Source organism: Bos indicus x Bos taurus, chromosome 15 (assembly GCF_003369695.1).
Source record: "Bos indicus x Bos taurus breed Angus x Brahman F1 hybrid chromosome 15, Bos_hybrid_MaternalHap_v2.0, whole genome shotgun sequence".
In the NCBI taxonomy this organism is placed as follows: domain Eukaryota; kingdom Metazoa; phylum Chordata; class Mammalia; order Artiodactyla; family Bovidae; genus Bos; species Bos indicus x Bos taurus.
The window spans coordinates 5,256,771-5,271,350 of record NC_040090.1 but is presented as its reverse complement, the minus strand read 5'-3'; the positions used below and the strand labels follow the sequence as shown (position 1 = coordinate 5,271,350).

Here is a 14,580-nt window from a genome sequence, read left to right as displayed (position 1 = left end):
CCTGAATGACTGTTTACAATGAAGCTTCACCTTAAATTAGGATGTATGTGTGTGTTTATCACTCAGTAGCATCCAACTCTTTGCAAATACTCTGCTTTAGAACACTCAGATCTTAAAAATACAGGAGTTTCCTATCTTTATCAGAGTTTAACCAAGTTAGCACAGATGCACTACTTTTTTTTCTGTTCTCCTTCTGCATAAATTATCTAAGAACATTCTTCACACTCATCTCCCACATTCCACATAGCCATTGCACTAACATGTGAATGCACTCACCTGGCCACAGGTGACTGAGTCCACAGTGCCTGTTATACAAAGAGGGTTCACCCAAACTATTTATTGCAGCTATTTAAGAACCAAGAGAAAGTATTTATCTCTTTTTTTCTGTAGTTGTATTTTTTTTTTTTTTTTTTGACTGGGAATTGTTTTCCATATCTTCCTCACTATTGACTGGAGAAAATATAAAGTCAGAAATCAGGGAGATAGAGGATAATCAAACAGATGTATAAAAAGTATGTATGCATTTTTCATCTTTCTATTTTCCTTTACCCATGAGTTAATGACTGACACACACAATGCAACCATGACTAACAAATTGTGTTTTTACATCTTATTTGTTTTATAACAAAGGGAAACATGATAACGCAATTTCAGGAGATTTAACACTTTGAGCCCGATTCACAAATTCAGAGTTTTAGACATAGCAATGTGTCTACAGAAGGGCTAGCATCACAAAGTTTAAAGAGAACGCTAACATAAGTACACATCAATTTCCCATCCAAGGTAGTAAATTATATCTCAGGTTAGCAAAAACTGACCACATTTCTGTTTTCTAGTGCCACACTTTCCATTTGACCTACATCCTATATTGTTTCAATAAAGCTATTTGTTTTAAAATTATTTCTATAAGGCTACAGATTGGCAACAAAGCTATCTAGTGGCAATAAATTATATATTTTCAACCTACTCCTGTATTCTTGCCTGAAGAATCCCTTGGAGAGAGGAGCCTGATGGGCTTCAGTGCATAGGGTGTCAAAGAATTGGGTGAAACTTCAACTTAGATAGCATATTCAAAAGCAGAGACATTGATTTGCCAAGTCAAGGCTATGGTTTTTCCAGTAGTCATGTATGGATGTGAGAGTTGGACTGTGAAGAAAGCTGAGTGCCGAAGAATTGATGCTTTTGAACTGTGATGTTGGAGAAGACTCTTGAGAGTCCCTTGGACTGCAAAGAGATCCAACCAGTCCATTCTAAAGGAGATCAGTCCTGGGTGTTCCTTGGAAGAAATGATGCTGAAGCTGGAACTCCAGTACTTTGGCCACCTCATGCGAAGAGTTGACTCATTGGAAAAGACTCTGATGCTGGGAGGGATTGGGGGCAGGAGGAGAAGGGGACGACAGAGGATGAGATGGCTGGATGTCATCACTGACTCGATGGATGTAAGTCTGGGTGAACTCCGGGAGTTGGTGATGGACAGGGAGGCCTGGTGTGCTGCGATTCATGGGGTTGCAAAGGTTCGGACACGACTGAGTGACTGAACTGAACTGAAGCAACTAACGCTACCACCACTACTACATATTTGCAGTGAAGTTATGTGCACATTACTCTATACAGCTTACATATTTTCACATAAATTCAGCTACTTTATATTGGAGTTTTTATTCTTCTACACTTAGCCATTTGAATTTTACCTTCTTGACAGGATACTGTTTATTTTCCTTTGAAACGTGATTAGCTGAGTATGTGTGCATGTGTCTTTGTGTTTATGTACTAATGTCATCTGGAACAGAGTAAGTGAGAGAAGGGTAGGGAACTTTTGAGAATAAAACAAAGAATAGAAGAAAAACTATCATAAATTTGTGCGTTCAAGTCAGACAGCAGTTTTTTAAATAATACTCTTTTACACCAATTCATATTTTTTTTTCTTTAACAGATATGTGTGTTTTTCCAGGGATAAAGGAAATGATAGTTGGCGTGTTTACTGTTGCTATTAAAAGTATAATCCTGAATTTAGACTTAAGCAACTCTGCAGGAAATAATTCCACAAATAAAGCTGGAATCTATTTTAAAGTTTAAAAAGTTTGATATATGTTGTATATAACACTCTGCCACAAACTATATATAGTGAAAAAACATGCATCAGGAAAAAATAAATTGACAGTTGCAAATACTCTACATGGCTAGTTTCATGTGATATTGTCGATTTTGACTCTAAACACTGAATTGCTTATTTTCATAACCCAAATTTCTTTACAAGTTACCCCTATTTCTGAGAACCGAAAAGAAATATAGAATGATTAGATGACACTTCCATAGTTTTATATATAACTTTGGTAACTTTGCTTATATCTAATTGGATACATGTATGTGAATATGAATGGATTTGATTAATTAGAAAATATTCTAATGAAAAACTAATTTGAGTCTAGCTTTTCAAATTTCAACATATTCTGTTTAATGCAGAAAATTCACCAAAAAATCCCAGAAGTGAAGGGACTATTTTCCTAGTAATTACATTCCATAAAGCTGTCTTTACTTCCTTATTCCTGAGGCTGTAGATCAAAGGATTCAACATGGGGATGACCACTGTGTAGAACACAGAAGCCACTTTGTCCTGAGTGCCTGGAGGAGTAGCTGGAGGAAGGTCTGAAATAAGTGTAGATGGAGGTGGAATAGAACAGGATGATGGCTGTCAGGTGAGACGCACATGTGGAAAACGCTTTGTGCCTCCTCTCCCCTGAATGCATACGGAAGATGGAGAAGAGAATGTAGCAGTAGGAGGTGAGGGTCACCAGCAGAGTTCCAACCATATTCACACCAGCAAATGTGGAAAAGATGCTTTCATACAGGCGTGTGTCAGAACAGGAGCGCTTAAAAAGTGGGGGGCTGTCACAGAAAAAGTGATGGATGATATTGGAACTGCAGAATGGCAAGCTGCTTACATAACTGGTGTTCACCACAGAGTTCAACAGTCCTGCTGTAAAAGCCCTGCTGCCATTTTCAGGCAGATAGTCCTGGACATGATCAAGGAGTAAAGAAGAGGGTTGCATATGGCCACATAGCGGTCATAGGCCATTAACCCAAAAAGGATGCATTCAGTTGTGGCAAAAAGGATAAAGAAGTATATCTGCAGAAAGCAGCCAGCAAAGGAGATGGACTTCTTCTCTGATAATAGATCTACCAGCATCTGGGGGTGATGGTGGATGAATAACAAACATCCACAAAGGACAGGTTAGCCAGGAAGAAGTACATGGGTGTGTGAAGTCAGGAATCAGCTCTGATTAAGAGGATCATCCCAGCATTCCCCACAACTGTCATAGTGTAAATCACAGAAAAAACGAAAAAGAGGACAAGCTGCTGCTCCCATGTGTCTGCTAAGCCCAACAGGATGAACTCAGTTAGCAGAGTATAATTTTTTCTGGCCATTTGTCACAGGTATAGTATGCTTAAATTTACACTAGGTGTCACAGGTATAGTATGCTTAAATTTGCATTAGGCCCAAAGTTTACAGGAAATAGCACAAATATGAATGAGTTTTAGTGGTTGGCTTATAGAAAACATAATGCCTAGGATAATAGAGCATAGTAAATACTGAAACTGACATAATAGTTAAGTTAGTAGAAAAATGAATAACTGTTGGAATTTATTAAGCAGTTGTATCACATTTGGGTTGAGGGATTAAAAAATGACTGGTCAAGGTCCACATATTTTATTTCAGATTAATTTTTTTTTTTTTTTGCAAATCCAGCATCTATGTTGTATTCTTTCTCTTCTAGCCCACATACAAAATATAGAATATAGATGTGTCCTTGCTGAAGTTTCTCCCATATCTTATGAACAGACACTTAATTTTAACTCAAATACATTTTTTTTCTTCTCCTCAAGATCACTCTGTATGTTCTTAAACTCAATAATTCATGCATCACCACCTGGAAATTGCTTTTGTTTTCTCCAAGCAGCAAAAGCAGCCCGTTTCAAATAACCAAAATTTGGGCATGTATTATATTGTTTAGAAGAGGAGAGCAAGGCAACCCACTCCAGTATGCCTGCCTGGAGAATTCCATGGACAGAGGAGCCTGGTGGGCTACAGTCCATGGGGTCACAAAGAGTCAGACATGACTGAGTGACTAAGCACAGCACAGCATATTGTTAAGAATGATTTTGTAGTAAACCAATAACCATTCTCATCACAAACCACACTATCAAATGAATACCATATAGTAGCAGACACTATACCTGTCCACGGCAATGAATGGCAGTACCAAGCTCTTATTGCATTCTTCGCAGTACTATCTTATTTAGTCAAGTATTTTCTTTTTTGTCAAAATCCCTAATAAATCAGTTAAGGCACAAAAATAGAAAGAAGATAGTTTTCATGTTTTAAATGAAATGAAAATCAGTGAAAATTTGAATTAGCTCTTTGTAAAAAATTGAGACAGCTTCTGAGTATATACACATTGCTGCTTCTTTATTTTGTTCTCTTTAAACAGAGTTGGGTGCACTTGGGGACTGGTTTATAGATTTTGGTTGTGAAATCAATCCTCTAAAGGCAGAAGCTGCAGTCTCAAAAATAATTAAAATGTGATCACACCCAGAGAGATGGAATCAAACACTAGTGCGATCATCATAACACGGTTCCTGATCTCTGTCTTTTTAAAGTTTTTGCTTTATTTAAAAATGGTTATTTAATTGCCTCTTGATTTGTAGTGTTAGCAGCTTGGTCCAAATGGGTATATAACCTACTACCATACTACTGTCTTTCCCTGTGTGGGTTTGTGTGTATCCCCCATCCCCCCTTAGCAGAGTAATTTTAACTTTTATTCCACATTTGTTCTTGAGTGAAAATAATCAGAAGGAGAAAATAACTACTAACCTCATGCCTACATGAATATTTATTGACCGAGATGAGCAACATGGACCACAGAGGGTTGAGGAGGATGACAACTTTATGAGAGAGAATGTAGGAGTAGGAGGTGAGGGTCACCAGCAGAGTTCTGACCATAGTCACACCAGTAAATGTGGAAAAGATGCTTTCATGCAGGCGTGTGTCAGAACAGGAGAGCTTAAAAAGTGTGTGGGGGGTGCTGTCACAGAAGAAGTGATGAATGACATTGGAACTGCAGAATGGTAAGCTGCTTACGTAACTGGTGTTTACCATGGAGTTCAACATGCTGTAAAAGCCCCTGCTGCCATTGCTATGCAGAACATCCTGGACATGATCAAGGAGTAAAGGAGAGGGCTGCATATGGCCACATAGCGGTCATAGGCCATTAACCCAAAAAGGATGCATTTAGTGTGGCAAAGGCTATAAAGAAGTACATCTGCAAAAAGCAGCCAACAAAAGAGATTGTCCTCTTCCTGGAGAATAAATCTACCAACATTGTTGGAGTGATGGTAGAGGAATAACAAACACCCACAAAGGACAGGTTAGCCAGGAAGAAATACATGGGTGTGTGAAGTTTGGAATCAGTCCTGATTAAGAGGATCATCCCAACATTTCCCACAACTGTAAACATGTAAATCACCAAGAAAAGGCAAAAGGGGATAACCTGTAGCTCCAATGTATCTGCTAATCCCAACAGGATGAACTCTGTGAGTGAAGTGCAATTTTTTCTGCCCATTGATTACAGATACAGTATGCTTAAACTTAAACTGGGTGTGCATATTTCCCATTGCACAATTTACCAGAAATAGAAATATTGATAAAGTAAAGCATATAGGGAAAAGAAACCTGGGACAACAGAGCCCTGTAAACAGAGTCAGAGGACAATTAGTAGACAAATGAATAAGCATGGGATTTTACTAAGTAATTGGCTCTATTAATTCTGGACTGAGGGATCCCCAAATGACTCATCTAAATACACATACATCACCTAAGGTTCCTTTTCGAATGCAGCATCTATGTTCTATTCTTGCCCCTCTAGTCCATATCCAAATGCAAAGTACAGAATTGTTCTTGCTGAAGTTTTTTTCCATTCTCTGAGCAGGTATTTGGATTTAACTGAAATCATTTTTTTTTCCTCCCTAAGTCTGCTCTCTATATTCTTCAACTCCAAAATTTATGTATGGTCACTTGGAAATCATTTGTGTGTTCTCCAGGAAGCAAAAAGTAGCCCAATTAGATAACTGATATTTTGACATATATCATATTCTTAATGATGATATTGTAGTGTATTAAGGCACACAAATAAATGTTCTCCTTTCAAAGTGCACTATCAGATTAATGCCGTGTGGTAGCACACACTATAACTATTTATGGCGGTGAATGACAGAGACTGCACCAAGTACTTAACAGCATTTTTCTCAGTACTAACTTGTCTAGTCTATTATTTGTTTTTACTAGAATCCCTAATAACTCAGGTGAGGCATAAAAAAAACATAAAAAATGCAATTTTCATGTTTTAAGTGAAATGTAAAGCAGTGACATTTTGAGTTACCACTTTGTAAACATTTGAGACACATTCTGAGTATATGCATATTGCTATCCTTTAATTTTGTTCTCCTCAAAGAGGGTTAGGTAACCATGGGGACTTGATTATAGGTTTTAATTGTGTCAGGAATCCTCTAAAGGCAGAAACTGCAGTCTCAGAAGTATTTAAATATGATCACGTGCAAGTAGATGTGATTAAACACTATACGGAAACTTCTGATTTCTCTGCTATTTCAAAGTTATTTATTTGTCAAATTAAAAAAAAAAAAAGATCTATGTAATTTTCTCTTTCTTTGAAGTTTAAGCTTATTCCAATGGTTACATAATCCTCTACCAAATTATGATTCTTCCCTTTGTGTGTGTGTGTGTACCCCTACACTTGTCTGGCTGAATTTAATCTTCAGTCTAGATCTGTTCTTGAAAGTGAATGTGTTAGTCACTCAGTTGTGTCTGACTCTTTGGGATCCCCTGGTCTGTAGCCTGCTGAACTCCCTTGTCCATGGAGTTCTCCAGGCAAGAATACTGGAACTGGTTGCCATTTCCTTCTCCAGGGACCTTCCCAACCCAGGGACTGAACCCAGGTCTCCTGCACTGCAGGAAAATTCTTTAACAATTGAGCCAACATGGAAGCTCTGTTTTTAAGTGAAATAAATTAGAAGGAGACACTAACTTCTAACATGCCTACATGAATGTTCATCAGACCCAGCTGGACTATATGGACAGCAGAGGGCACTGGATGGTGTGACAGGTCATGGGATCTGCTTTGTTATATCCCAGATGACTTGAATATTGTAACTTCTATCAGGAGCAGTTTCAGCAGCAAGGACAAGGGAAGAGCCAGGGGAATATCCCTCCAAAAGTTCTAAGTGTGGTTAGCATCTTAGCAAGTCCTGAATCCCCCTCAGTTTCCTCCAGAATTCTACTATGCCACTCCATTCCACCTATATATTATTGCTTACCTTTAATATAATATACAGATTAATGGATTCATTGGTGACTGGTAGAATATTTCCATAATCAGGAAATCCCTGAGACTGTTTTAAAGGATATGGGTCTATTTTATCCTTCAAAGATCAATCTACCCACTTTGAACTATATGTTGATTACACTCTGCTCTAGCTGACTGATTGTGCATGTGGCTTTGTGTATAATATGCGCATCAGTCTGGGAGAGGAAATGTGAGAGAACAGGAAACTTTTGAGAAGAAAAGATGGGAACAGAAGAAAAGCTGTTGCAATTGGTGCTTTCTAACCAGACAGCAGTTTTCTAAACAAAACACATTTAAACAAATTCCTATATATTCTTTAATGAATAAGTATGTGTTTATGGGGATAAAGAAATGAAAGTACACATGTTTACTATAGCAGTTAAATGATATTACTGATTTTTGATTTAAGGATTACCACCCTAATTCAATAAAGTGGAAATCTACATTGAAAACATTTTCACACATGTGATATATACAATCCTTTACAAATCACAAATGTTGAAAAAATACATTAAAAAAGCTGACAATTACAAATATAATACACAACTAGATTCATGTAACATTGCAAAAATTATCTCTATATACTTAACACTTTATTTCCATAACCAAGACAGCTTTATGAATAAATCACATTTTAGAAATCTATAGGAAAACATACAATGATTAGAAAAAAGTTTCATGATCTTACATAAGTTTGATAAGTTATATCTAACAGGACTCGTGTCCATGAACATTACCAGAACGTGATTATACAGATTAAGTTGTAATGAAAATAAGCTTGATCCAGTTTCTGAAAATTAAATTGTATATTCTACTTAGTTCAGAAAATTAATCAATCACAGAAATGAAGAAATCCTTTTCCTAGTAACTACATTCCATAAAGCCTTCTTCACTTCCCTGTTCCAGAGACTGTAGATCAGAGGATTCAACATGGGGATCACCACAGTGTAGAACACGGAAGCTACTTTGTCCTGAGTCAGGGAGTAGCTGGAAGTAGGTCTCAGATAAGTGTAGATGGAGGTGGAATAGAACAGGATGATGGCTGTCAGGTGAGAAGCACATGTGGAGAATGCTTTGCGCCTCCCCTCCCCTGCATGCATATGGAAGATGGAGAAGAGAATGTAGCAGTAGGAGGTGAGGATCACCAGCAGACTTCCAGCGATATTCACACCAGCAAAAATGGACAAGATACTTTCATACAGGTGTGTGTCAGAACAGGAGAGCTTAAAAAGTGGGGGGCTATCACAGAAGAAGTGAAGAATGACAATGGAACTGCAGAAATTAAAGCTGCTTATACAACTTGTGAGAACCATGGAGTTCAACAGTCCTGCTGTAAAAGCCCCTGCTGCCATTTTTAGGCAGACCGTCCTGGACATGATCAAGGAGTAAAGGAGAGGGTTGCATATGGCCACATAGCGGTCATGGGCCATTAACCCAAAAAGGATGCATTCAGTTGTGGCCAAGGCTAAAAAGAAATACATCTGCAGAAAGCAGCCAGCAAAGGAGATGGACTTCTTCTCTGATAATAGATCTACCAGCATCTTTGGGGTGATGGTGGATGAATAACAAACATCCACAAAGGACAGGTTAGCCAGGAAGAAGTACATGGGTGTGTGAAGTCGGGAATCAGCTCTGATTAAGAGGATCATCCCAACATTCCCCACAACTGTAAGTGTATAAATCACAGAAAAAAGGCAAAACAGGGTAATCTGTAACTCCAGTGAGTCTGCTAAACCCAACAGGATGAACTCAGTGAGCAAAGTATAATTTTTTCTGGCCATTTATTACAGAAATTTTATGCTTAAACTTGAATTCACTCTAAATATTTTCCTCTCAAAAGTTTAAAGGAAGTAGTAGGTCCTATAAAATTAATCACACATGAAAAAAATCTAGGATAACAGAGCATAATATATAGAACAAGTGAAGCAAGAGGAAAATTAGTGGACAAATGAATAAGCATCATGCATTGTTGCTCAGTCATGTCCGACTCTTTGTGATGCCATGGACTGTAGCCCGCCAGGCTCCTCTGTCCATGGGATTTTTGCAAGCAAGAATACTGGAGTGGATTGCCATTTCCTTCTCCAAGAATAAGCATTGGCATTTATTAAGCAATTCTCTGTGTTAAATACACCTGGGTTGAAGGATTCTCAAATTATTGGGCCAAGTACACATATTTCACTTCAGTTTCTGCAAATGCAATATATATATTCTATACTTTGTCTTCTAGCCTATATCCAAAATGCAAAGTACCAAACTATTCTAGCTGAAGTCTCTCCCATGGTCTGAACAGGTATGTGAGTTTAACTCAATGCAATTTTTTTCTCCTCAGGACCACTCTGCATATTCTGCAACTCTAAAATCTATGTAAAGTAATTATCCTCCAATTAAAATAAATTAAAAAAATAAAATAAAATCTATGCATCAATACTTGAAAATTGCTTCTGTATTCCCCACGCAGTAAAAAAATTCCATTTCAAATAATCATCATTTTGACATTTACCATATTCATAAACATGATTTTGTCATGTTTTAAATTAAACCAAATGACTCTTTCAATACACAGCACACTATCAAATTAATGCCATGAATTAATATTAGCACACACTGTACCTGTCCACATTATTCAATGGCAGCACCAAGTACTTAGCAGCATCCTTCCCATTACTAACTTTTCTAGTTTACTGTTTTCTTTTTTTATTAGAAAGCCAAATAACTCAGTTGAGGCACAAAAATGAAAAGGAGATTTTCATTTTCTAAATTAAATGAAAAGCAGGGAAAATTTGAATTACCTTTTTGTAAAAATCTGAGACACGTTCTGAACATATACACACGGCTGCCTTTTATTTGTTTTTTTTTTGAGGAGGGTTGGGTAACCATGAGGACGGTATTACAGGTTTTGGTTGTGGCATCAGTCCTCTAAAGGTGTAAACTCTAATCTCAGAGGCAGTTAAAATAAGATCACGTGCAGCTAGATACAGTCAAACGGGATATAGATCCTGCATCCTCATGTGATTATTGATTTCTTTGTTACATTAATGTTTCCCCAATGTTTATAAAATATTAATTTAAATTGGATGTTTAATTGCTTCATTGTAGATTTAGCATATTCCAAAAGGGTGCATTTCCCACTACCAAGTAATTATTTTTCCTTTTCTGTTTGAGTTTGTGTGTGTTCATGTATGTGTTCACCCCTCTCTTTGTCTCAGTGAGTTTAACCTTTATTCCAGCTCAGTAATTGAGTGAAATAAATAAGAAAATGACACTCACTTCAACTATTTTTAAAACCCCCTTTAAATACTCTACTCTGATTAAATAAGACAATATATTTAAATAAAATATATTTTTAAGATTCTGTAATTACATTTGTTGGTTGAAATTGTCTGTGATTCTGATCTTACAAAGAATTTAAACTACAAGTATTCCATACCAAAAACACATATCACAAAGAGAAATGAATCACACTATGTGTACATATGAAGAGAGAGTCTATTTGTATTGAGAAATAATAAATCATGGCAACATATTCTTTGTTCAATCTCCAAGGTAATAGAACTAAAAATCAAAGTAAATAAATAGGATCTAATGAAACATGTAAATTTTTTCCAGCATAAGAAACCATAAGCAAAATGAAAAGACAACCTAGGACTGGGTAAAAACTTATGCAAACCATGCAAATGACCAGGGCTTAATTTCCAAAGTATACAAACAGCCCATATAACTCAATCACAACAACACAACAAAACAGTAAACAATCCAAGAAAAAATTGACAGAAGACCTGATTAGACATTTCTACAAAGAAAACATACAGATGGCCAACAGGCACATGAAAAGATGCTCAATAACAATAGTCGTTAGTGAAAGGTAAATCAAAGCTACAATGAAGTATCACCTCACACCAATCAAATAGCCATCATTAAAAAAAATCTACAAATAATAAATGCTAGAGATCTTATGGATAAAAGGTGATCCTAGTACATTGCTGGTGGGAATGCAAACTGGTGCAGCCACTGTGGAAAACTTATTGAGGTTCCTTAAAAATCGAAAATAGAATTGCCATATAATCCAGCAATCACAATCCTGGATATATATCTGAATAAAACTATAATTAGAAAAGATATATGCTCCCTTATGTTCTTAGTAGTACTATTTACAATAGCTAGTCATGAAAGCAATCTTAATGTCTGTTGACAGATGAATGGATAAAAATAATGGTACATATATACAATGGAATATTAGCCATAAAAAAGAATAAAATAATACCATTCACAGCAACATGGACTGACCTAGAGATTATCATATTAAATGAAGCAAGTCATAAAGAGAAAGACAAATATCCAAATATGGTATGATATCATTTATATGTGGAATCTAAAAAAATGACACAAATGAACTTATTTACAAAACAGAGAGACTCACAAACATAGAAAACAAATGTATAGTTACACAAGGAGAAAAAGGGTAGGGGGGGCAAATTTGGAGTTTAGGATTAGCAGATACAAACTATTATTTGCAAAATAGATGACCAGCAAGGTCCTAGTATGTGTGTGTGTGCACGCATGTGTGTGCACATGTGCATGCGTATATACACACAAGGAGCTATATTTAATATCCTACGTTGTTGTTCAGTCACACAGCTGTGACCGACTCTGCAACCCATGGACTGCAGCATGCCAGGTTTCCCCATCCTTTACTATCTCCCAGAGTTTGTTTAAACTCATGTCTGTTGAGTCTGTGATGCCATCCAACCATCTAATCCTCTCTTGCCCCCTTCTCCTCCTAAACGCAATAATTCCCAGCATCAGGGATTTTTCCAATGAGTTTCTTCTCATTAGGTGGCCAAAGTATTGTAACTTCAGCTTCATCATCAGTTCTTCTAATGAATATTCAGCATTGACTTCCTTTAGAATTGACTGGTTTGCTCTCTTTGCAGGCCAAAGGACTCTCAAGAGTCTTCTTGAGCACAACAATTAGAAGGTATCAACTCTTCAGCACCTAGCCTTCTTTATGGTCTAACTCTCACATCCATACATGACTGCTGGAAAAACCATAGCTTTGACTATATGTACCTCAGTCAATACAGTGATGTCTTTGCTTTTTAATACTTCTCTAGGTTTGTCATTATATCTACTACTGTGGACAGGAATCCCTCAGAAGAAATGGAGTAGCCATCATGGTCAACAAAAGAGTCCAAAATGCAGTACTTGGATGCAATCTCAAAAATGACAGAATGATCTCTGTTCATTTACAAGGCAAACCATTCAATATCACAGTAATCCAAGTCTATGCCCCAACCAGTAATGCTGAAGAAGCTGAAGTTGAATGGTTGTACGAAGACCTACAAGACTTTTTAGAACTAACACCCAAAAAAGATGTCCTTTTCATTATAGGGGACTGGAATGCAAAAGTAGGAAGTCAAGAAACACCTGGAGTAACAGGCAAATTTGGCCTTGGAATACGGAATGAAGCAGGGCAAAGACTAATAGAGTTTTTCCAAGAAAATGCACTGGTCATAACAAACACCCTCTTCCAACAACACAAGAGAAGATTCTATACATGGACATCACCAGATGGTCAACACCAAAATCAGATTGATTATATTCTTTGCAGCCAAAGATGGAGAAGCTCTATACAGTCAGCAAAAACAAGGACAGGAGCTGACTGTGGCTCAGATCATGAACTCCTTATTGCCAAATTCAGGCTTAAATTTAAGAAAGTAGGGAAAACCACTAGACCATTCAGGTATGACCTAAATCAAATCCCTTATGATTATACAGTGGAAGTGAGAAATAGATTTAAGGGCCTAGATCTGATAGATAGAGCGCCTGATGAACTATGGAATGAAGTCCGTGACATTGTACAGGAGACAGGGATCAAGACCATTCTCATAGAAAAGAAATGCAAAAATGCAAAATGGCTGTCTGGGGAGGCCTTACACATAGCTGCGAAAAGAAGGGAAGCGAAAAGCAAAGGAGAAAAGGAAAGATATAAACATCTGAATGCAGAGTTCCAAATAATAGCAAGAAGAGAAAAGAAAGCCTTCTTCAGTGATCAATGCAAAGAAATAGAGCAAAACAACAGAATGGGAAAGACTAGAGATCTCTTCAAGAAAATTAGAGATACCACGGGAACATTTCATGCAAAGATGGGCTCAATAAAGGACAGAAATGATATGGACTTAACAGAAGCAGAAGATATTAAGAAGAGATGGCAAGAATACACAGAAGAACTGTACAAAAAAGATCTTCACGACCCAGATAATCACGATGGTGTGATCACTGACCTAGAGCCAGACATCCTGGAATGTGAAGTCAAGTGGGCCTTAGAAAGCATCACTATGAACAAAGCTAGTAGAGGTGATGGAATTCCAGTTGAGCTATTTCAAATCCTGAAAGATGATGCTGTGAAAGCACTGAACTCAATATGCCAGCAAATTTGGAAAACTCAGCAGTGGCCACAGGACTGGAAAAGGTCAGTTTTGATTCCAATCTCAAAGAAAGGCAATGCCAAAGAATGCTCAAACTACCGCACAATTGCACTCATCTCACACGCTAGTAAAGTAGTGCTCAAAATTCTCCAAGCCAGGCTTCAGCAATATGTGAACCATGAACTTCCTGATGTTCAAGCTAGTTTTAGAAAAGGCAGAGGAACCAGAGATCAAATTGCCAACATCCGCTGGATCATGGAAAAAACAAGAGAGTTCCAGAAAAACATCTATTTCTGCTTTATTGACTATGCCAAAGCCTTTGACTGTGTGGATCACAATAAACTGTGGGAAATTCTGAAAGAGATGGGAATACCAGATCACCTGATCTGCCTCTTGAGAACTTTGTATGCAGGTCAGGAAGCAACAGTTAGAATTGGAGATGGAACAACAGACTAGTTCCAAATAGGAAAAGGAGTATGTCAAGGCTGTATATTGTCACCTGCTTATTTAACTTCTATGCAGAGTACCTCATGAGAAACTCTGGACTGGAAGAAACCCAAGCTGGAATCAAGATGTCGGGAGAAATATCAATAACCTCAGATATGCAGATGACACCACCCTTATGGCAGAAATTGAAGAGGAACTAAAAAGCCTCTTGATGAAAGTGGAGAGTGAAAAAGTTTGCTTAAAGCTCAACATTCAGAAAATGAAGATCATAGCATCCGGTCCCACCACTT

The 14,580-nt window shown here is 37.3% G+C and overlaps 1 protein-coding gene and 2 pseudogenes across 1 annotated transcript; all 3 read right to left on the bottom strand.

Moving 5' to 3' along the window:
• Nucleotides 1-2,440: 2,440 nt before the first annotated feature.
• LOC113906049 lies at nt 2,441-3,258 on the bottom strand (annotated as a pseudogene).
• Nucleotides 3,259-4,810: 1,552 nt separating this feature from the next.
• Nucleotides 4,811-5,621, bottom strand: LOC113906048 (annotated as a pseudogene).
• Nucleotides 5,622-8,254: 2,633 nt separating this feature from the next.
• Nucleotides 8,255-9,199, bottom strand: LOC113904683 (olfactory receptor 5F1-like). The gene has a single exon (XM_027561792.1). It carries the CDS (start codon nt 9,197-9,199, stop codon nt 8,255-8,257), a length of 945 nt encoding a protein of 314 aa, XP_027417593.1.
• Between the last annotated feature and the right edge of the window lie 5,381 nt (nt 9,200-14,580).